This window comes from Sceloporus occidentalis, unplaced genomic scaffold (genome assembly GCF_023333645.1).
Source record: "Sceloporus occidentalis isolate IW3139 unplaced genomic scaffold, rSceOcc1.0.p SCAF_1, whole genome shotgun sequence".
Taxonomy (NCBI): Eukaryota; Metazoa; Chordata; class Lepidosauria; order Squamata; family Phrynosomatidae; genus Sceloporus; species Sceloporus occidentalis.
Window position 1 is genome coordinate 265,730,046 of NW_028316981.1, and position 24,080 is coordinate 265,754,125.

General features: G+C 41.4%; 2 protein-coding genes across 17 annotated transcripts in view; one reads left to right on the forward strand and one right to left on the reverse strand.

The window, feature by feature from the left end:
- The window catches only part of SLF1 (SMC5/6 complex localization factor 1), a 46,535-nt gene extending 44,369 nt beyond the window's left edge, over window positions 1-2,166 (reverse strand). The window contains exon 1 of one of the 4 annotated variants that reach the window (XM_089493185.1): window positions 2,110-2,166. The gene's annotated coding sequence lies outside the window, so the exon portion shown is untranslated. Of the gene's footprint in view, window positions 1-1,103; window positions 1,120-1,261; window positions 1,361-1,609; window positions 1,807-2,109 lie in introns of those variants that run through there. The other 3 variants (XM_089493178.1, XM_089493173.1, XM_089493190.1) reach the window with 3 other exon arrangements.
- The window catches only part of KIAA0825 (KIAA0825 ortholog), a 258,455-nt gene continuing 235,744 nt past the window's right edge, over window positions 1,370-24,080 (forward strand). For all 13 annotated transcript variants that reach the window (XR_016277504.1, XM_089493054.1, XM_089493079.1 and 10 more), the window contains exons 1-2: window positions 1,370-1,476; window positions 19,515-19,654. Coding sequence is in view for 12 of the 13 variants with exons in the window: in XM_089493054.1 (XP_089349180.1) it covers window positions 19,518-19,654 (137 nt within the window). In the remaining variant the exon portion in view is untranslated. The remainder of the gene's footprint in view (window positions 1,477-19,514; window positions 19,655-24,080) is intronic.

Below are 24,080 nucleotides of genomic sequence, written 5' to 3' on the forward strand. Positions count from 1 at the left end.
AATTGGCTGCAATCTGGACTGAGGATGCATCTACACAGTAGAAATAATGCAGTTTGACACAACTTTTGTCATGGCTCCAACCTACTGAATCCTGGGATTTGCAGTTTTGTGAGGCATTAGTCCTTTTTGGCAGAAAAGGCTCACTTAATTCTGATTTGAGTAAACCTACTGAAATGTAGTCAAGATAGACGTCAAGTCCCATTGGTTTTAATGGGTCTAATCTGGAGGGTCAGCATGGTGTAGTAGTTTGAACATAAGACTAGGACACTGGGAGACCAGGGTTTGAATCCCAGCTCAGCCATGGAAACCCACTGGGTGACCATGGCAAGTTACACTGTCTTTTTGCTCAGCAGTAAGCCTGACTTTGTACTTTCTTTTTTAACTGTCCTTAGTAATTGTTGGCTAGCAGAAATTGTGTTAAATGCAAACTTCTTTCAGCCTAGGGCTACTGGAAATTGCATAGGACCACTCTGGTCTAACTTTGTGCTTTCATAGTAGCACCAAGCCTGGAGAAGGTTGGACCAGTGACCCAACTCTTCGCTGCGTTCCCTTTTTTGGCAAAATGGCAAGCTCCTTGTTGGCCAAAGGCTAGTCCAACATGGAGATTCTGCCTATTCCCAACTCCTGCAGCAGGCATCTTTCCTTTGGGGCTGCCTTGTAAAAGTAAAGGGGCAGTGAGGCTTGTGGGCTGGATGGCTCTGGAGACAAGGGCTCAGTTCCCAGCCAGGCCATGAAACCCTCTGGGTGAGTTTGGACAAGCCAGGCTCCCTCAGGCCCAGAGGAGGGCAATGGAAACCTCCTCGGACGAGGCTTGTTGCCAAGGAAGTCCCAGGACAGGCTCCCAGGAATCTGAAAGGACCTGAAGGCCCTCAAGAAGAAGCCAGAACCCAATGCCGGCTGCCTTTGCTGGGCTTTGAGCCTCCCTTTGGCCATGGCCTCATTTCCCCTCAAATGCCCCCATTTTGTGGTTGTAAGATCCAGTCGGTCTGAGTTGTTAGGCTTCGTTTGGCCACGTCCTCCATTTCCCTCAAATGCCCTACAAGTCATGAAGGGGCGTTTGAAAGCTCCATTTCCCTCAAAGGCCCCATTTGGGGCTGCAACACTTGGTCATGATCCGGCCTTTTCGCTTCCCTTCGGCCGCGTCCTCCATTTCCCTCATCATGCCCCCATTTTGGGAGTGGGACGAGGCAGCTCCCCGAAAGCCCCACCGAGAGCCAGGGAGAGAGCCACAGCCCTCCCTTCGCCTGGGCGCCTGATGTACCTCCGGGGCTCGGCGCGGCCTCCCTCCCTGCTGGGGCCCTGCTTCCCGGCTCCTGGCAGCTCCTCCTCCCCGGTTCCCGCCAGGCCCAGGCCCTGCCTCCCTCCCTCCCTCCCTCCCGGCAGCGGCGGTTCCTTCCGGGGCGTCGTTAGCGACGCTGGCGGTCTCTGGGGCGAAGGCAGGGAGGAGCAGGAGGAGAGAGGCCCGCCTGCCCAGCGGTAAGTGCCCTCGGAAACGCCCGGGAGCAGGACTAGGCCCAGGAGGAGCCCCCGACGCCCGCCATTTTGAGCAGGGCTCAGAGGCACATTGAGGGACACACGCTCGCTGTTTGCCTCCGAAGCGCCTGCCTACTTGTTCGCCCGTAATCCCTGGAAATGCCTGGATAGGATCAGGGTGACCCGACGTCCTCCTTTTCCCGGACGCGTCCTCTCCATTTCAGCCTCCTCCTGCCCAGGAAGAATCCCTAAATGTCCTCCATGTTGAGCAGGATTCAGGAGCCCATAGGCTTGCCTTTGGGGTTGCCAACAAGTCAGAAAAGACTTGAAGTCACACAACAACAACAACCACAACCACAAGCACAAGCACATTGATGTAAAATCATGACTCTGAGTCCTGCTCAAAATGGAGGGCACTTCTTGCGCTTCCCCTCGGAGGAAGGTGTCTCTTGGCAGGCTGTCCTGGCTACAAATCAGGCCTTAGGATCCGGGTGCCCAGGCGTCCTCTTTTCCCAGGACGTGTCCTCCAGGAAGTGTTCCAGACTCCCCTCCATTTGGAGACTCAGAAGCAGAGGAGTCTTTGGGGCTTTTCATTTTGCGGTTCCCCACGTTTTTCTGGACTGCCCTACGTCTTGCCTTTTGCAACGAGGAGACCCGGTCCCCCTGCTTCTGGCCATGGCTTGAATGGTGAGGAAACAACCATGCTCTTTCTGATAAGAGAGAGAACAGCCCTGAACCTCAGAGTCGCCTTTTCCTTTCCCTCCCTTTCAGCCTCCTATCCAGGAGTAATCCCTAAATGTCATCCATTATGAGCAGGACTAAGAAGCATGTATTGACGCTTCTGTGAGGGGTTTTAGCTCTCATTTGGTCACCTCCTAAATGTTTCTTGGCTGTTCTGCGTTCTGCGGTGCCTCGGCCTCCTTTGAGGTTAGGACATCTAGCCACCTTGCCATAAAAGCCTCCTCTTTCGACCCCTCAGAAACACACCGGAGTAGCCCTGTGTGGAGGACCCTCCAGTCCATGAAAATGGGGCCCCTAAATCCCTCTGCTGCTTATTTTTTCAAGGTGCCAGGAGGAGACTCTCTGGACTTTATCTCATGGGGGACAATTGGAAGGATGGTTAACCTGTGATAATCCTGCAATTGCACTCATGGTTTTCACATGGCATCATGTTCAAAGGGATATTACCCTGTGAATAACCAGTTATTATCATGCAACTGTGCTAATGGTTCTCACATGATGTCCAGGTGAAACGGATTAAAGTGCCATTAACCCGTGAATAACCAGGCAAGAAACAGCAGCAAATCACGGGATTTTCCCATGAATGACTTTTTGCTATTTATTACCTGGTTATTCCTTGGTTATTCACAGGATAATGGTTCTTGTGTTAATCTCATTTTAATCATGTTTTAATGCCAATTGTGTGATTTTCTCGGGTTAATCACTGTTTAAAGTCCCAGTTTCCCCCCGTGTGATAAACTCCTCTTTTGTTTTGGATTCAGTAACGCCAGCACAGCTACTCCTTCTGGGTCAGCCGAAGCTATTGGGGCCCTGCCACACACAAGGTTGTGCAGTTGTTGTTGTGGTGTGCCTTTCAGTCATTGCTGACTTACGGAGATCCTAAGGTGACGCTGTCACATTGGCAATATTTTTCCCCCACAGGGTTTTTTCCTTTGCCTTCATCAGACTTGTCCAATGGGTTTCTATGGCCAAGCTGGTCTTGAAAGTCCTAGTCGTTGTTGACTCCTTGAGTTGACCTGAGTCCTGACTCACGGTGACCCTGTGGATGAGACACTTCCACGACCCCCTATCCTCCACTGCTCTGCTTAGGTCTTGTAGATTCAGGGCCATGACCTCTCTGATTGAGTCTATCCATCAGGCATGTAGTCCTCCTCTGTTTCTACTACATTCTACCTTTCCTAGCATCATTGTCTTTTATAGAAAGCCATGCCTTCTCATTATGTGACCAAAGTATGACAGTCTCAGTTTGATCATCTTAGCTTTCAGGCTTGATCTGTTCAAGGACCCACTGGTTTGTCTTTTTGGCTGTCCATGGTATTCTCAGCACTCTTCTCCAGCACCACATTTCAAATGCCTTGATTTTCTTCTTACTCAGTTTCTTCACTGTCCAGATCTCACATCCATACATGGTAATAGGGAATACATCTGTACATAGTGATGGGGAATACAGTGGATTGGATCCTAGTCCAATCCTCTAACGTCAACAACTATTATTATTATTATTTCTTACCTGCCTCTCCCCATGGATTGAGGCAGGGGACAACAATGATTAAAAAACATCAATTACACATCAGTTAAAACACACATCAGTTTAAAAGGATTAATAAGATGTGCGCATATTAAAAAAATCTACATCTAAATTCATCATTTAAAATTCACAATTTAAAAATCATCTGAATAAGCCTGCCAGAAGAGACTGGTTTTCAGTGCTGTTTTAAAATCACTACACCACACTGACTCTACAACACTACACCCACTGTACCCACACAGGGTGAGGCTGACTAAATCCCATTGATTTTAAGAGAGCTTATCTCTAAGTATAGACTTGCACTGCTAGTCATCAAGGAGACCCAGAGCTGTGAGCCCTGAGCTGTACTGCTAAAACCTCAAGCTTAGTTCATAAAATGAGCTCATTTTAGATATTGTACTAGGTCTGGACAGCCAGCATGGCATAGTGGTTTGAGTGTTGGCTTACAACTGTGGACACCAAGGTTCGATGCCCAGCTCTGTCAGGAAACCACTAGGTGACCTTGGCCAAGTCACATGCTCTCAGCCATAGGGGAAGGCAATGGCAAAACCCCTCTGAACATATCTTGCCAACAAACCCCCATGATAGGTTTGTCACCTTAAGTCAGGAATGGCTTGAAGGCACACAACAACAGCAACAACTAGCAGTTAGCTTTATATTTAAAATGGTCATTTTGCATAGTTGACAAACCTAAAAAATGTTAATCTTATTACTAGGTCAGGAGGGGGAAGGTCTGAAAAAGCCAAATTGAGTAGGAAAAGATGGGCTTGCAGAACATAAAGTCACAGCTCTTGGTGACATGAACTCCTCTTCCTGTAGATCCTACAACTGAATGTCTGGATTTGGTATTCTCCAAGTCATATATTGACTCTAAAAGAGGCTGCTGTCACACTGCCGTATTATTGTAGTTTGATACTGCTTTAACTGTAATTACTCCATCCTATGAAATCCTGGGATTTGTAGTTTTTGTGCCACCAGAGATTTCTGACATAGAAGGCTAAATAGCTCACAAAACTATAAATCCCAGAATTTCATTGCAGTGAGCCATGGCAGTCAAATTGCATTAATTCTGCAGTGTAGATGCAGCCTCCTTATGGATTGCTTTCAGATCTTTGGTCGCTGTAACTGTACTTTGTAAGCACTGTATAAGCAAAATAAATGTTGAGGACCCCCCCCCCCAAGTAATGGGAGTTGTGAATGAGCTGTCTAAATATGGTATTCCTTAAGCCAGAAACTTGTGTAAAAGTCCTACATGTATTCCTGGTCTAAGAGGCTTTGTGCTAAGAGGGAAAAACTAGGCTCATTTCCATGGATTTGTGAAAAATCTAATCCAGAAGTATTATCATACCCAATCTGTACTCTTTCTGTTCCCCTTGGAACCTCCCTCCATTCCTTAACTTAAGTCATGTACTCTGGTGGCTACAACAATGGCACAGCTGTGGTGTTTCAAGGTAGGCTGGGTTTAATACTTTAAGTAGGGGGCTTCTTCCTCTAGTACACAGCTCTCCTGTTAGGAGAAGTGGATGGACTTGATGTATTATGGAGGTTTTACTACTATCTTTACTGCCCTTTTCTAATCTTTGTCTTGGTTTGATAGAGCAGTAGTGACTTGTAACTGTAGGATTAACACATGTGATGCAGTAGGAAACTGCAAAGCAACACAATAAGAAAGCTCACACTGCCTACCTTACAGGGGTTCATTGTGACAGAGGACTTTATCACACGCGGATCTATGTGCTTCCATTCCAAAAATGGTTAAAGTGCTGGCATCCCAGAAAAGCAAGCTCATTTGCTATTGGTTATCACACACAGAACCTAACAAGGGGTTAAAAGCACATTACTTAGAGCCCAATGCGAATTTGGCTATCAAGAGGAGACAAACACATCCCCATTGCTAGCATAGAAATATCTTTTCTGCATATGGTCCAAACTGTCATTTCCACAAGGGCCCCCCACCATCACCACCATTACATGCTCCAGAGGGAAGGGAAACCAGGCAAGAAAATCCTCTTTGCCCCAGAAGCTGTGTCAGAGGAAGAGACACGATGGCCTGTTACAGACTGCCAAAATAAAGCTGCTTCGGGTCTCTTTGGAGGTATGCTGTTTAAATGATGCATGCATCCTAAGAATCCGGAAGCTGCACCAAAGCTGCCCTCCATTGCTTAGGAATGGAGTGTGGCTTTGGTGCGACCTCCGGACTCTTAGGACCCATGCATCATTTAAATAGCATACCTCCAAAGAGACCCGAAGCAGCTTTATTTTGGCAGTCTGTAACAGGCCAAAGACCTGGCACGAGTCTCTTCCTCCTCCTCAAGAAAACCCAGACATTTTAAAAATCTACCCAGAAAGAAAGTTTTGCTTTGAAAAAGAAGACATATCTGGAAAAAGTAGGAGACAGGAAGACACAGTAGCTTTTTAAAACTGTTTTGATGCTCAGCATGGTGATGTGAAAGGCTTTGTGTTGATGACTGTAATGGTTTTATTCAAATTATAGTTCTTTCAAGTTCTTTCATAGCCACCCTCCACAAGTGCCTTCCTCCACATGCTCCAGAGGGAAGGGAAGCCGGGCAGGAAAATCCCCTTTGCCCCAGAAGCTGTGTCAGAGAAAGACACACACATGAGAGAGAGAGGAAAAGGAGAGGGCTGGGTCCATAAACCTGCCCAATTCCAGCGAGGGCTGATACTCCCAGATGCCCTTCTTTTCCAGGACGTGTCCTCCATTTCTCCCTCCTCTTCAGGAAGACTTACAATACTTCCTCTCCCTCTGCCTTCTCCCACCAGCTGATATCTAATTAGAGGCTGGAGGACGAGGGAAAGAGGGGAGTGTGTGTGTGTATCCCTTTAAGAAGGAGTCTTCCTTTCTCTCCCAGGCACAGTAAAGGACCCTAGGAAATCTGGGATCCAAAGGCACTTGGAGGCTTGATTTTTCAGGCAGCTGGCATTACGTGAGGGAAGTCAATTCACAAGCAAAATGAAAACATAAATCCAGTAGTTTTGCAAATGTGCTCATTTCTTGATTTACCTCTCATTCTCCCTGAGTTCTGTCCAGATTGTGTGCAGCATCATGTGATAAGCATCTGCGAAGTTGTCCCTAATACTCTGGATGACGCTGCATTGGGGCCACTTTAACCTTCCAATTTTTCTCATGTGTTAAAGTATGAGAACCATTGGGAGCCGGTAGTGTAGCGGTTTGAATGCTGGACTAGGACACCGGGAGACCTGATTCAAATCCCTGTTCAAGCCGTGGAAGCCCACTGGGTGACTTTGGACAAGTCACATTCAGTGTCAGAAGAAAGCAGTGAAAACCCCTTTCAACATTTGTCATGGCGACCCAAAGGTGAACCTATCATTGGGTTTTCTTGGCAAGATTTGTTCAGATGGGGTTTGCCATTACCTTTTTCTGAGATGGCTCTCACTAGGATGGCTCTCTCAAGGTACAAAAAGGCAAGAAGTGGTGTGTAGATTCACTGCTAAACTGGCTGCCTTCAGAAAACTGGATTCTGTTCAGCAGTTTTGAATGTGGCATGCATGAAGGATGGATCAAACCACTGAGAAACCATTGAGTTTGGAGATAAATGCTCACTCTTGCAGATTATACCAATTCAACCAGGGAATTCATAGTTTCTGAAGGAAGACCTGGTAGGCAATCAGATACACCACAGGAAGCCCAACTTGTGGTGACAACATAAGCTGAACCATGTTTCCATACTGAACAAAATGTAGTGGGAGACCATTTTACACCAGTTTTTTCCAGTCTAGAAATGGCAAAAAGTAAGTCACAGATCAAATGTATCCAACAGAGTAAGCCATTGTGGTGTCTGCTGTTGGAATCCAACCTTGTAAGAATCCAAACAGAGTTCAATCTTCATGTAAAAGTAGTAAGTTTATTAATCCATGATTTAGTGAGCACAGCCAGTCCCAGGAGAGTGAGATGAGGAAGAGAGAGCTATCAATTTTTCTCCAACCCTCTTAATAGTTTATATATACTGCAGCTGATATCACTAAGGGCTGTGTCTTAAAGGTACCTTACATCACACATATTCCCATCCACTAAGCAAAGATAAGAAAAGTGGCAAATAGTGTGCCACAAGTAGTAAATTTGCTTACAAAGATGACTGGAGCATCTGATGTCTGGTTGCTTACAGAGTGCCTTGTACAGGAGGACATGGGACCTTTATATTCCCTGAAATACACCCCAGTGGTCATTCAGTGAATTTTTTTATTTAATCCACATGGATGAGACTTAATTCATTGCCGTTTAAATAGAAAGTTCATGAATATATATACCACTTGAGTATATTTCTGTAATACCTTATTCCTTAAGTCAAGGCAATACTGTATACTTGTAATTTTGTATTGTGTTTGACCTACTTGCTTTTTAAATCCACTTACTTGAAAAGTAATTAACTAAAATAGTGTTACAGTGTTCTTAAGCATAATTTGTCACAAGCTTTTTGATACATTAATGCAGCACTCTTTCTTCAGTGTTTTACAATGTTTATCCTCTTCATTCTTGTAGCATCCTTGCAAGTTAGGTTATAATTAAATACAGCAACTTGCCCAATACCACAGAGAGGATGGCATGTCTGAAAAAGCAAACTGTTCTTGTTTAATGATGATAATAATAATACTTTGTTCTTATATAGCACTTAAAAATTGTTCCAAGTACTGTGACATATACAGCAAAGACAGACAACAGTGTGGCCCTCCAGAGGTTATTGGGCTGCAACTCCCACGATTCTTCATCTTTTGCTGTGTTGGCCATGGATGTTGGGAGTTGCAGTCCAACAACCTTTGGAAGACCACACTTTGCCCTCTCCTCATTTCTCTTTTTAGTGATAAAAAAATTGGTTTTATTGAATTGTACTTAAATAAATGATTGAAAAGCCATTTTAGCATGTTTCCACATTGAACCATATTGTGTATAAATACATTGTTAGTGGTTATAGACCTCTCTTATAATCCTCTTTTGAAATGTGGTTTTCAAATAATGCTGAAATGTTTGTGAACATATTAATTTTACTAATTTTAGTTGATTTTTTTTTGTTTTTATAAAGTAGCTTGTTTTTACCTATGACTTGTCTAAACACCTGGGAAGTCTGATGCATAATGTTCACACCCAAGCAAATAATGACAAGTTCATTCAAAAGGAAAACAAGAATAATTTATAAAAGGAACTGTAGATAATGATGCCAGCCAGTTCTTTTAAAGTGCATCTATCTCACCTTTAATGAATTAGGTTTGTCAACAGTGTATGCTTTATGCACTGCTTCTAATGAAATGGCATGCCAGCAGTATCGTGTACTTTGAGATTTATGCTATCAAAGCTTTTTGCTGTCTTAAAATAGACCTTTTAAATAATAGATACTAAAACTACATTTAAATAACAGTAAGGTTGCGACACAAACACCAAATGACAAACTTCATACAGTTCAAAGTCTGACATCTTGTCATTAACTCATATCATTGCTTTTTTAAAACAAACCAACAAACAAACAATGTATGATTTAAGGGACTGAGTGTCAGCTTAACTTTATATATCTTGGCTTTTGTTATTGGTGTCACAACCTTACTGTCATTTTCACTTAGGCTTTCAGTCTCTTTTGCTAAATTTTTAAAGAAAAATAACTGAATGGCACATCTAAAACAGGCACACAGATTCTTCAATAGCTTGCTTTGAGCCTCAAACTCAAATCCAGAAAATTGTATCTTGGGGTCGCGTATTTGCATTTAAGATGCCAGTCCTTTGTTTTTTTTCCTCATAAACCATACAAATAGCTCTTCCAGGTAATGCATTTCAAATTTTCCTTCATAATTACTTATTACATTTATTATTTTATATCATGTCTCTTACTATTTAAATCCTTCAAAGGTGATTCACAATTAACTTGACTGAAAATATACTAATAAAATCAAAATACAAATATAAATAATCACAATCATTTTCATGTAAAGTACTCTCTGTGGGTAGGAGAAGACAGTCCAGCTTGTTGCCTGCTGTTGTCTTCACCCACTTCTTTGGATTCCTACCCTCAAGGCATTAGGTGGTAAAAGATCCTCTGAGATGGTGGAATGAAACAGTTCAGTAGGAACAGGTACTGAAGTGATCTTTCATACTGTGTGATAGTCCAAACATTTTTATTCCTTAAAAAGCCCAACATGTTTTGGCCTTGTCTCCAATTGGCCTTCTTCAGGGGCTATTATAAAATGAATAAAAGTACATTTATTATTGTTGTGGTATTAGGACAACACATAAAAACCATAATTTCTTAGAAATAAAATAGTATCTATTATCCATATTATTGCATACATACCTATTACCAGAAATTTCTGGAGTTGCAGTCTGCACTCAATCAGAGTGGACCATCTGAGTATTAGACGATAGGGACTAGGACTACTAGTGGGTTTATATTTATGGAATTGTTTTTAAGTGCCTTCGTCATCGGAAGGAAAATCTAACCGCTGACCTCTGACTTCACCACAGTTATTGTATTGTTTTTAAAGTATGTTTTATGTTTTTAATTACACACTGTTTAATTGTCTTTTAAGGGGTGGGTGGGTTGAGGGTTTGGACTGTATATTTTAACTTGTAAGCCGTCCTGATTGCTTTTTGTAGAGAGGCGGGATATAAATAAATTTTATTATTATTATTTATTATTCGTCAAAGAGAACCAGTGAGAAGATGTATGGTGCAATCTGTCCCCAAAGTTACTCAGCTCTGTTCTATCGAGCTGATGTAATAAGCTGAATTCTTTTTTTATCAATTTATTCCAAAAATTTTATATTAAACATTGTATTTCCAAAACTTCATTCAAACCTTCTGGTGCTAGAGTTTTACGTTTCAAAATCCACTCTACCTGTTTCTTCTTTAAACAGTTATTCTGCTGTGATTATGTGCTTTCCAGTTTTTTTGTTCTCTTGGTCTTTGCCATTCCCCTGCCCTGTCTTCTGGAGTCCTTTCCATAGGGAAGTTGGTGGGAAAGGGCCTGAAGGGAAGTAGATAGTCATGGTTCAGCAAGGGCCAAGTGTTATCTTTGTCTTTCTTCAGAATATTACTCCAGAGGGCTGCTGGTAATATAAGGCCCAATATTGATGCCATGCCATTGTGCAATATTTGACATTTAGTATTTTACAGATTTATTTACCAAACAATTGGAATTACACACTTCCTGTGATTGGTGTTTTATGCAATTTTAGTTCTATTTTTAAAATTTAACTATTTCTATTCCCCTTTCATTATAAAAGCATTCAAATCAGCTAACAGGATAAAATGAAAATATACATAAGGTACAATAATAAAAATAAATAAAAATGGAGTATCTAGATTTCTAAAAATAAAAAATCTAAAATAACTAAAGCAGCAAAATCACACACACACACCCCACACACCCAGATAGTAAAAAGAATAAGAACCATAGTAGTATTGTATTCAAATTCATTCTTTATAACTTACTGCAAGACTTGAATAGGAATGAACACTAGAGGTAAGAAACAAATAGTGAAACTAATTGATTATATGGAGGAACAATCACTGAGTGTGTCTCTGGCCCAAAACAGTTCAAGACCACTTTAAGTGCCATGGCTCAGTGCTAGGGAATTCTGGAATTCTATTTCTATTGTGGCCCCAGAGCTCTCTGACAGAGAAGGCTAAATGTCTCACAAAACTACAGTTCCTAGAATTCCCTAACATTGAGCCAGGGCAATGAGAAATTTGTTTGAATTTGGCCCTGAAATAAACTAGAGCCAATAAGATACTCATATTCCCTGTGAAAATTCCTGTCCATAATGTTACTGCTGTATAAATTGAAGCTTCCAAATATTCTGCAAAGGAAGCCCTATGTACATACTACACATTATATTGAACTCTCTTTTATATTACCTTTATATTACCTGAGCATGTGTAAACATGGCTAGTCAGACCTCAGAAAGAAAAGAAGCAGATGGCATAGGAGCCTGAGCTGGAAATAGCACTACTAATCACTGGGTCCAGGTGCATCTTGCAAGCAGTGTTGCCAACAAGCCTCGAAGATAATTCCCGAAAATGTTTGTCCAAAACCTGCTGAATCCCCCCAGATCACACAGAATATTCAGTCACAATTCCCGGAAAATTCCCATAATGTTAAAATGGCAGATGTTTTGCAAATAAACGTAAACATAATTGAATAAAAATAATTGTAACTTATTTCAACTCTCAAAATCACCACTGAACCAAACAAAGAATGTTTCAGTCCTTTTAAGATATTTATTTTGACATGAAGGGGGTTCAGGAAGGTTTGTGCCAAATAGAAATGTTTTAGGCTGCAACCGCACTGCAGAAATAAATCCAGTTTGACACCCTTTTAATTGCCATGGCTCAGTGCTATGGAATCCTGGGAATTCTAGTTTTTGGAGACATTTAACCTTCTCTCTCAGCAAACTCTGGTGTGACAACAAACTACAATTCCCAGGATTTCATAGCACTGGGCCATGGCAGTAAAAACGGTATAAAACTGGGATGTCTCTGGAGTCTGGAGTGAAGATGCAGCCTGAGTTGGGTCCAAGACACGCTGCAGAAATAATCCAGTTTGAGACTGCTTTAACTGCCCTGGCTCAGTGCTAGGGAACCCTGGGAAGTGTAGTTTTGTGAGACATTGAGCCTTCTTTATCAAAAAGAGCTCTGGTGCCACAACAAACTACAATTCCCAGGATTCCCTAGCACTGAGCCAGGAGAGTTAAAGCGGTCACAAACTGGATTATTTCTGCAGTGTTTTGGACCTTCGTTATTAAAAATGCTCAAGGTCCAATCCATACTGCAGAAATAATCCAGTTTGAGACCGCTTTAACTGCCCTGGCTCAGTGCTAGGGAACTCTGGGAATTGTAGTTTTGTGAGAAAGAGCTCTGGTGCCACAATGAACTACAATTCCCATGCATCTGAGGAAGTACGCTTAAGTCTAGGAAAGCTCATGCTGCCAACTTTTCTTTCAGTGAGACTCAAAGGTGCTACAAGATCTATCTCTCTATCATCATCACCATTATTATTATCATTATTAAATCCAAATGCAGCTGAAGAACTGGACTTAAACTGGCAACACTGATATCCTGTAGACTCATTCTCTGGGGCTGTGATCTGGAAGCGTGGAGGTAATTCCCTTGTCAAACCAGGGAATCCTGGGAATTGTAGTTTGTTGTGACATGTTGAGACACTGCTTTTACCGGCAGCCAGGGCTCCATGCATGAAATTCTGGGCTTGGTGGTTTGTTGTGCCCAGAATCCCATCATCGCAGGGAGCCTTGCAGTTAGAAGCAGTGCCAAACTGGATTATTTCTGCAGTATGGATGGCAATGGAAAAGGGAACGAAAAGAGAGCCACAAAACAAAATTCTGGGAAGACAGGGCAGGGATGCCAACTGACCAGGTGCTCTGCCCATGCTCAGAGGCATATTTAATCACTAACACACATACACACTCAGGGACATCGCATTCACATCACACAACCCAAATGGTCCTCACAGTACAACAACGACCCTGAGAGGTAGGCTTGGGGCACTCTGCCCAAGCTCAGGAATTCAGAAATTCAAATGTCACTCTCAGGCACAAACAGAAGTCCACAACATCAAGCCATGATACCATGATCAAGTATTGCCTTTGTGTGCCTTAAAACTTATGTCTTACTTGGAAATCCAAGGTAATTGGGAAGCCCGCCAAGATCCCTCCCTCCCTGCCTCTCTCCAGCACTGCAGCCACTTTTGCTTTGCCCCTGGAGCCTGAGAATGCCTGAGGGGGGGGAGGGGGGCAATCACTGTCCTCTCTCTGATTGGCTGAACTATTCCTCCAAACAGTTGGGGTTGGTTGGGCTTGCTCCGTCCTGGCTCTCAGAGGGAGTCATTAGAGAGAGAGAGAGAGAGAGAGAGAGTTTTTTCTCCAGCCCTCTCTCTGATTGGCTGAAAACTGTTACACTCCAAAGGGTTTTGGTTGCTCTGCAGGCAGCCTTCTCAGGCTGGAGCTGAAAGGGCCAAAGTTGCGGAAAAGGCACTGAATTAGAGCAAGGCGTGAAAATCACACGAAAAGCTCTGAAAAGTCCCCGTTTTCGCGTGAAAGTCGCGAAATTGGCAACACTGCTTGCAAGCCTTTTTTTTCCAGGGAGGATGCAGTTCACTCCAAAACAGGTTTTATAAAATAGTGTTTGGTTTAAATTAAGTTTTTTGTTTGTTTGTTTAGTCCACTTCAAGTTCTTACCTCCAGCGCCTGTTCATTGTTATAATGTTATGAGTGACTCCTAATATTCTGCTTGGAAAACTGAATATACCAGTTTACAACTATGAGAATTTGCCTTTTTAATACAATTACTAGATTTCTTAACATTTAAAATTGTATCTCAGCTTTACTGAAGTTACTGCTTAACATGTCTGAAAAATAAATCTAACATTTAAAATCTATCAACTTACGTGTCATGATCTTAGGCACAAATAATAAAGAGAGTCAATGTCAATTTTACTCTCTCATATTCACTTCCCTTCACTCCATCTGATTTTAATAATCCTTGTCAAACCACAAACTGTCCAAATTACCTTCTTGACACAGAAGCTTTCAAGGAGGAGACAGAATCTCAACTTTCATTTAGCAACTACAAAAGAAAACTGTCCAGTTGGACAAATATTATTTCCAATCTTGACAACTTCTATGGTAAAGCATGTCTTTTAATTTTAAATCAAGGCTGCCAGGAGACGAATATAGACATTTGTTTAATGTAGATTGACTCATCGGCCTTACACACAAGCAAGAAAAACTGGGTTTTTGCCAGTGGTGTATCCCAAGGAACAAAAACAAACAAACAAAAAAAAAACCAGCTGTACTTCATAGGGAAACAAATAAAAAAATGTAAAAATGAGGAAAGATAATAACATTAACAGTAATTTTAAAAAGAAGTAGTTTCAGGAGAATAGCTGTATGTCTCTTTCCTAAAACATTTTTATCATTGGTACTGAAGATACGTATAGTATGTCAGCACTGTGTAGCATAGTATGACATAAACCATTGCTAGCACTGCATATTTTGTATAATAGCAGAAGACACTCTCTCTCTTTGGAGGACTTTAAGCAAAGGCTGGATGGCCATCTGTCGGGGATGCTTTGATTTAGATTTCCTGCATGGCAGGGGGTTGGATTGGATGGCCCCTGTAGTCTCTTCCAACTCTATGATTCTCTGAAATCTCAGTTCTCTTCGATTTTTATCAGCATAGGTTGAATAGAATTTGATTGCATTCCAATGAATTTCAAACACCTAAAAACAAACTTTTGGTATCTGGATTGCACTCAGAGACCAAAAAGCAGAGCCTAGGAGATCTGAGCACAGAGCCCACAGACAATGTGCTGTGCATGTAAGCTGTTAAAAGGATCTCTGAACTGCTTTCTAATTAATTGAGAGTACCAAAGTAGCTTTTAAGTGCTGCATCCTTTATAAAGGAGATGGCTTTTGTTTTTATTTTATTTTATTTGTGTGTGTGTTTTTGTTTGTTTGTTTGTTTGGAGAAACTACAGTGAACATCATATGGAACAACAAACATGACAATGTTTGGAATCTTTTTAAAAGGAGCTGTCTTTTTCCTTTTGGAACCAATTTATTGTGTTCTTTCTTATTGTGACTGTTTTAAATACATGAAGTATTACATATGAACAATCTAACCAAAATGCTTGGTAAAACTGTAAAACTCTTATTTGCCTGCAAAAGTTGCAAAACACTCCTAGTTATATAGTTCTAGGCAGAGAGGGTTGGTCCTGTCCACATCCTTGAGCTGAACAAACTGAAAGGTATCTATCGACTGAACAAGTAGGAGCCAACATTTAATCCACTGAACCTTTATGAATTCTGAAATGCAATTCAGAGCAAAATCATTGTAATTTTATCTAGGAACCGGTGGGCAGATTTTCACAGTGTGCTGTTGACTGGCTTAAATTCTCCTCTCAGCCAGATTGTAACAGATCTCAGACCACTTGAAACAGCTCCATTGGACAGTTCTGTGTAGATGCAATAGTGTTAGCCAGCTTTCTTTCTTTTTTGCTTTGTTTGCTGTCCTTATTGCTCCATTATAAGCCTTAAATTTTTAGCTTGTTTTCAGTTGATCTGAGTACTGTGCCCTTATCACTCTAGTCTCCATCTCATTCGTTGATTTCTGCCAGCTCCCTAGAAAATCATAGAACTGGATTAGCTCCACTTTGTGAGAAGGGATTCTTAGGAGCAATTGTGTCTACCACCCTAATTCCAGAGATCAGCAAGGGCATTAACAGAATTGTCTGCAGAGACATCAGGAAACCGCCAAGGGCCATTTGGAATCCATCTGGAGCCATATGCCTCCTGGGGCAGACTATCTTAATCAGTCCCCCATCCCTACATTGACTCTGAGTCCCAGCAAGCCTAAACCTACCCAAAAAGTGATCTACCCATGACAACAGAACAGTGGGAAGCTCCTCCATTCCCAGATCACCATTATCCTATCCTGTATAGAGCTAGATTGTCCAGCAGCGTGAGTGGAGGTAGATACCATTTGGGACAGACCAATGGTTGTCATGGCAGACATGAAGTCCAGAGTATTCTCACCATTAAAGACTCTTGCTTTTAAAATATGGAAGAAGCCCTGAAGCTCTAGGTGAGAACTTCAAAAGTGGGATCTTTCAAAAGCCTCTTAAGCAATATGATAGAAGATAATATTTTTATTCTTTGCACTTTGTTTCACATTCCCGAGTACAGAGTTTATTTTACCAAGTCTGAGCATGTCAAACTAGGTATACAGTTCTCTTGATGCAACAAACAGTGGCCTGAATCTTTCACAGGCTACATACATTTAAAAAACAACACATTTGCAGCTTAATGTAATTACCACTCCTCATTTAATATCAGTGCGCATAAATATTGTATCAGTTGCATTTAATGGAATACAAATATAAAGTGCTTATTTGTTTTATGGATGAAATAAACAAGTTTCTAGAATTTTTTCAGTAAACTTTGTTCCAGAATCTTCCTAGCCAGGATTCCCTGTAACTCTCCTCTGTTCAAATTACACAATTTTGCAACCAGTTCTGTATGTAAATTCTCAGATTACTGCTAAATTATCTAGCAAATCTGCTCCTCCACTAAACTCAGATGCGCGCACTTGAGAATTTGAGGGGGTACTGTATATACTTGTCTATAATTCTAAAAATATATGTCCCAAAATTGACTTCAAAATCCCAGGTCAACTTATTTATGAATCAGTACGGTAATGTGATAGGATCTCTTTCAGATTTCCCCATGCAGTAGGGAGAGAGTTTCTTTTTCTCTTGGGCTAAGTAGAAAGAGTCCTGGGTGATTGATTGCTTTTAAACAAACAGAGTCCCTCTCTCACTCATGTTGGCTGCTGCTGTCTGGAGAGTCAAGGGTGAAACCAAAGTTGAAACGCAGAAGCAAAAACCCTCAATTAGAGTCCCTCTTACTGAGTACACACATACACACACACAGAAGGCACCTCCAAGTTTTATCCTCAACTTATCCACGGGTCATGGCAAAATCCATAATTTTGACCCCAAAACCTTCCCTCAACTTATCCATGAGATCGACTTATAGTCAAGTATATATGGTAAATGGTCCCAACTTTAAGAAGAAATAGAAGCACATCTAGAGAAAAAAATATAAATGATAATACAGGGGTCACTGTCTTTAAAATAAAAAAAAAATATTGAAATTAATACTTAACATTTAAGTAGTTAGATGCTTCTGATACATTACTGTTACATGCTTTTAAAAAAAATTAGATACAAACTTTATATAAGCTTTAGATAAAGTTAGGTATCTTGCTTGCAGAAATCATTTACATGTATTTATGCAGTTTCTGGAAGAATACATTGGATAATATTTATTGATTACTTTAAATTAAGGCATTTTCAAATGGCATTCTGAGAAATGCTGTTTTATTCCCATAAGCCAAGAAGATCATATGCGCCTAAGAAGAACAGATAGATTGTTTTGACAAGTAATCTGATCAAGTATGACACAGAAATCTTACAGGAATTGCATGCATAAAAACTAAAGTTTATTTACAAAAATGACTTTTTCACATGAGAAATGGGAATTTAAGAAGTGCAGGCTGCAATGGTGTTTCTAGATTCTGTGTGTTTTCTAATTATGTAATTAATTGGAGCAAAAAAAGTACTGCTTATGAAGCATTTTATATTTGCTGTTTAGCTTCAAGTTGTTTCCAACATTTGGTGATCCTAAGGTGACTCTGTCATGGGGTTTTGGGGAGCTGGGAGTGTGTGACTCACACAAGATTACCCATGGATTTCTATGGCCGAGCGGGAATCAAACCTGGTCTCCAGAGTCATAGCCCAGCATTCAAACCATCACACCACGTTAGATCTGGTGCTACAATGTACTTAGTAGCAATATCTATTTATTTGTTGCATCTTTAAACCACAGTCCAAGATGATTTGTCTGCTCAGATACAGTATATTAAAAATATAAAATACAGCAATAAAACAATGATTAGAATACAGATTACATTATTATTATTAAGCTTTATTTATAAAGCTCTGTAAATTTACACAGCTTTGTACATACAATCAATTAAAAACTGATAAAAAGTAAAATAAGCCTGCCAGTGGCATACATTCTAGGAAAAACAGTTAAAAGTAATACATATGTTATTAGATGTTTCAGATGTATAAATGCTTTATTATATGCTTGTTAAGCTTTACATAAACTTCGATAAGATCTTGCTTTCAGAAAGGTGTCACTGGAGCTGTACAAACAGCCCCTAAGGAGCGGCATGTAGCCGCCCCTTTACTGGCCAGATCGGGGCCGCAGCCACTGCACACCGCGGGCCTTATCCGACCTCCGGAGGGTGGAAAAAGGAGCTGCAAAATGCAGCTTCTTTTTGCGCCCTCTACAGGGCATCACAGCCGTGGCGGCGCACCTTTGTCACACCCTTTTGGCGCTGCATCATCTAAATGCAGCACCAGGGTTGTGCCATGATGCCGCACGCCATCTAGAATGGTGCGCGGCATCATGGCATGAGGGGGACAGAGTCACAGCGTGCGGCGTGCAGTATCATGTTGATGCTCCACTGTGACTCCGTTCACAGGCCAGCACTTTGTGCCAGTCTGTACTGGGCTGCTATCTTTTCAATAAGTTATTTATTATGCAAATGTATATCTAATATAAATAAAAATGTTGACAATATTATATTAATGTTATCTTCTAAATATTATTATAAATAACATTATAAATATTATATGTTATGAAGTGGGCCCTTGTTATCCCCTGGGGTTTAGTTCTAGGACCTGCTGTGGATACCAAAATCTGTGGATGCTCAAGACCCATTACATGTAGTGGATAGTAAAATGATAATCCTAAAGTGCCAAATCAAGGTTTGCTTTATGGAATTTATATACATATTTTAATATTTTCAATCCATGGACTTGTGCTGGAACCGGCCGGGACATATACAACCTCCAAAACTGGAACTGTCCTGCTTTTTCGGGACATATGGTAACCCTAATCTATGAGATCAGTGATGTATTCAGATCTTAGGAAGAAGAGCTAAATGGACTCCCCCCCCATCTCTCCTTCCGCTGCAGCCTGATGGAAAAGGTGCTGCCAGGAGATAGTTGAAGGGGGGGGGGGGGAGCTCAATGAAGCTGGTCTTAAACTGTTATTTCCTCTTTTAAAGTCTTTAGCAGTTTAACACTCAAATTTTCAAATATAGGATCAATCCATACAAAGTTGAAATTTACAAATGTTCTGTTTTTATTGTCTAATTTAGCACATGGAAATGGAGTGGGGAGGTGAATATTCTCTTGATGCTTCTAATTTGGATTGTTTATTAAACATACTTCCTGGAGAACTGGAATTTCAACAGATACTTGGTGATATTGATGAGAAAATCAAGAAAAATACCTCTAGGTAAGCTTTTACCATTTCTTATATTTTTTGAAAGTTTATATTTCATCTAATTAAAAAGGTTATCTTGGTGGTTTGCGAATAAAATATATGTTTATAACTTGTGTATTGTATATAATGCATGTGTATATCATGTATATAATAGATCTGGTGGCACTACTAATTAAAATGTAGCTCTTTTTTGGCTTTGACCCCTATACGTGAGGGACCACCTCTTCCTATATATGCATATATATTGAGGTCTATATATTGTGTCCCATCAGTGGGGTCAATACATTGTGGGAGGGTGTGTAGGAGAATATCCTCTGCTATAGCAGTTGCAAAACATCATTCCCAATTCACACCAACACAATAATGTCATTCCGGCACCAAGAAGAACATGGTTCTTTATTAAAACCTTTGGATTTATTACAGTCACATCTGTACATATGCATAACTTGTCTTATTTTTTTAAACTGGCTTTAAACTGTCTTGTTTTAGTTTGCCAACTTGTTTAATATGTTTTTAGTTATTTTGAATTTGTTAAATTTATTTGATTGTATGTTGAATGCAGCCCTAAGATTGTTTATATAGTCAGACATCCATATCTGCAAGTTTGCCATTCACGGAACTGGGCATCTGCAGATGGGAAAACCTCTTGTCCCCAATGGCTGTGAATGCACAAGGCTGTGCTGGTGGGTGTACGCACATTGCACCACCATTAGGGAGAATGGCATTTGAGGTCCCGCTTTTTTTGTATCCACGGGGGACGGGGGTCAAGAACGGATCCCTCACGGATACAGTGTTCCAACTGTACAGTTCTCTCTCTTCATATCCATAGGGGTTCTGTTTCAGACCCTCTGTGGATAGCAAATAAAGCAGGAACTCAAGTCCCATTCTCCTCAAGGACAGTGTGATGCACATGCAACTGCACTGGCATGCCTACCTGCCCATGCAGCCATTGGGAAGAATGGATGGGCTATCCGTGGATGCTGTAGTCCACAGATGGCAAGCCTACAGTTGGGGGGGGGGGCTGACTGTATATAGGGCAGGATTTTAATTACAAATTAAGTTAATAAGGTAACAAAGAGATTTAACTGAGCTAGAGCCATGAGCAGAGCCAAACCAATCAAGGTGAAGCCTCAACTACTCAAGGAGGGTCAGGTTAAACATGATCCAAGGTCAGGCATTGATAGATAATCATAACAAGAACTCATATCAGGCAGAAACAGAACTCAGGATTAGCTGCTGTCCTCAGGATAAGGTGTATAGTGCCAAGCTGTTTGGGCCCCACCTAGCATTTAGGTTTTGACAACAGCGGGTTTCCCTTTGCCCAGAAGCCCCCATGTTTGAGAGGGCCTTTGACTGTGAGGAATCATTTCTTGTACGCAAATAATTCTCTTGAAGCCTTTAGGTGAGCCTGCATATTAATTTCGTACTGTTCTCACAAACTGAAAGGGGCCACAGCTTCCTCTTCTTACTAGGATTATGGTGCCTCAATTTAAAAGGGAAAACTCCTATATCTACATAGTTTCTTAATCTGTATGGGCAGATGCCTCCTTACATTTTCATGGAAGCTTGAACTTGTCCTCATTGGAGAAGTTCCTAGGTGGAGATGCAGAAAAACAATCCATCTTCTGTGTAAAGACAGTCAGTTTCACCAAACTTAGAAATATGAGAAAGAAACAGGGAGATGAGATTCAGTATAAGTAAATGAAATAAGATTAATGTTGGGCCAGAAAAAAAAATGCAGCATTCACATATATAGCAAAGGAAAATGAGGAGGCTGCAACATCCAAGATAAAAACTACCTTGAACATATTTGTGTCTCCTCTCTATATGCAGGTACCTTCCACTAACAAATGAGCATATATGTTAGTAGCCTGTATCAGCTTGCATTTTGCTATCAGCAATGTAAGAATAATTATTTATTTAAATGGTCTGAGTGAACATTATAGTAGTACAGACACTACCTACTTTGATAATGCTAAATTTTATAAGTACATCAATCGTCCATAACCATACTAATGTGAACAAGTCATTTTGTAATCCATGGTTGAGTCTCCTTTATTCGAAATGCTTGGGACTAGAGGTGTTTTGGATTTCAGATTTTTTTTTAAAATACCTGTATTACATACACACACACAATGGGGCTGAATGTACAGCCAAAAGGCCCATGTTCTCCCTGTCCTGGCAACATCCTATACAAATGATGCAGGCCAATAGCCCTGGGCTGGGATTGGCCAGTCCAGACACCGATACAGTAATTCTGGACCAATCCTGGCCCAAACAGCCCTCTACGGCTGAGTTTCCTGGAAACCCAGCTGCAATACTTGGCAGATCACACAGCCTTGTGCGTCCCTTATCAGCTGCTGCTGTGACATCCACTCTGAAGGTCCCCACTGTGATCTGTGATGTTGGAAGGGGGCTCCTGTCCATATGAGTGTAGTCAGGTGCCTCATTTCTGCCCGTATGGGTCATGGTACGGACCTTTAGAGCAGACATGGTGGTGGCTCCACAGTGCGGCAGCGGGTGGGCATCTCACCACCTGCCCGTTGCCACACCAACCTGTGGACAGGACTAGGTTGGAACTTTATATTGCCCATCTGTATAGGCCCAGTAAAATATCTTAGAGGTGGGACCTAAGTCTAAAGGCAAAATTAATTTAAGTTCCATATACACCTTATACACATAGCCTAAAGGTAATTTTATACACTATTTTAAATAATTTTGTGCATTACACAAATAATAATAATAATAATAATAATAATTTTAATTTATATCCCGCCTCTCCGAAAGGATCAAGACAGATTACAACATAAGATGCATAAATGAAATACATAAATAAAATAAATAAATCCCCTTATCCCTCATCCTTAAACTAATCCACATAAATACAAAAAGAAAAAACAACATTATAAAGAGTTTAAATCAGATTAAAATAGTCACAAGTGGGGCAAGACATCTTGGGGCAGACATTAGGCAATCCATATCCGTGGAGTTGGGTCAATCAATCAGGGAAGGCCTGCTGGAAGAGATCCGTCTTGACGGCTTTTTCGAAGCTGTCAAGGTTGGTGATATGTCGGATCTCTTCCGGCAAGTCATTCCATAATATTGGAGAGGCAGATGAGAAGGTCCTCTGGGTAACTGCAGCCAAACTGGTCTTCATTGGCTGCAGTAAATTCTTCCCAGAGGACCTGAGTGTGCGAGATGGATTGTATGGAAGGAGGCGTTCCTGCAAGTAAGCTGGACCCAAGCCATGAAGCGCTTTAAAGGTTATTACCAACACCTTGTACTGTGTCCGGAAACTAATAAGCAGCCAGTGCAGATATTTTAAGACCGGTATTATGTGGTCACCTCTAGATTTTCCTGCAACCAACCTGGCTGCCATATTTTGAACTAATTGAAGTTTCCGAACTAGGCACAAGGATAGCCCCAAGTAGAACACATTACAGAAGTCAAGCGTGAAGTTACCAGCGTGTGTACCACTGTTTCTAGGAACCCCAGCTCCAGGAAGGGTTGTAGCTGGCGTTATCAGCCGAAGCTGATAACAAAGGGCCTGTACAGACGGGCGCTTTGCACCAACCTGGGCCCGAACTAGGGTTGCGCGGGGGCTGAGCATTCATACTGGGCACGCCATGATGACATCTACGCGGCCCAGTGCCCAAACAATACCATGCGGATGTCATCATGACGCACAAGCCCACCAGTGGTGCCCCCATGCACAGCCTAAAAAGGACCCGTCAGAGAGCGGGTTCTTTTTAGGCCTCCCGGAGGCCGTGGTGTTTAGTTCCCGCAGTCTCCATTCGGTGCAAAAAGGGGCCAATCTGTCGAGCCCCAAAGTTTGTGTCAGTTAAACCATCAGAAACCAAAGGTGTTACTGTTTCAACCATCCATGAAAAACATTTTGCTTTTTTTGAATATTTCAGATTTCAGAATTCCAGATAAGTCCGACTCAATTTGTATTTGAACATTCTTCTTTGTGGGCCCTGTGACTCATGCAGCTGGGGGTATTCCTAAACCTGTGCAGAGCACATTCGCAACCTTCCAGGCAGATTTTTGGCAGTAGTTCTGCCCACCCTCAGCTCTATCCCCACTGTTCCCACCCATTTATCTCAGTTTTGTTTTCATTCGCCACATGATGTTCCTCTCAGAGAGCTTTTTCATGAATGCAAGGACTTAAAAGGAAAACAATAACATGTGCTCCACATACAACTTTCTGATGAAATAGTATATTCATTGAATGCTAAATATAAAAATGATCAAAGATGGGGGTGTATCTTCGTAATTGTACAACCTTCTCTTAAGACTCTGAAACATGATACAGAAGCCATAGACTTTGGGTTCCAACACATTTTGTCTAAATCTTCTATTGGATTATCTATTGCATCTCTCTTAAATGTAATGTCACAGCTTTGTGAATCAGAATAGCTCAACAGTTGTTTGTTCA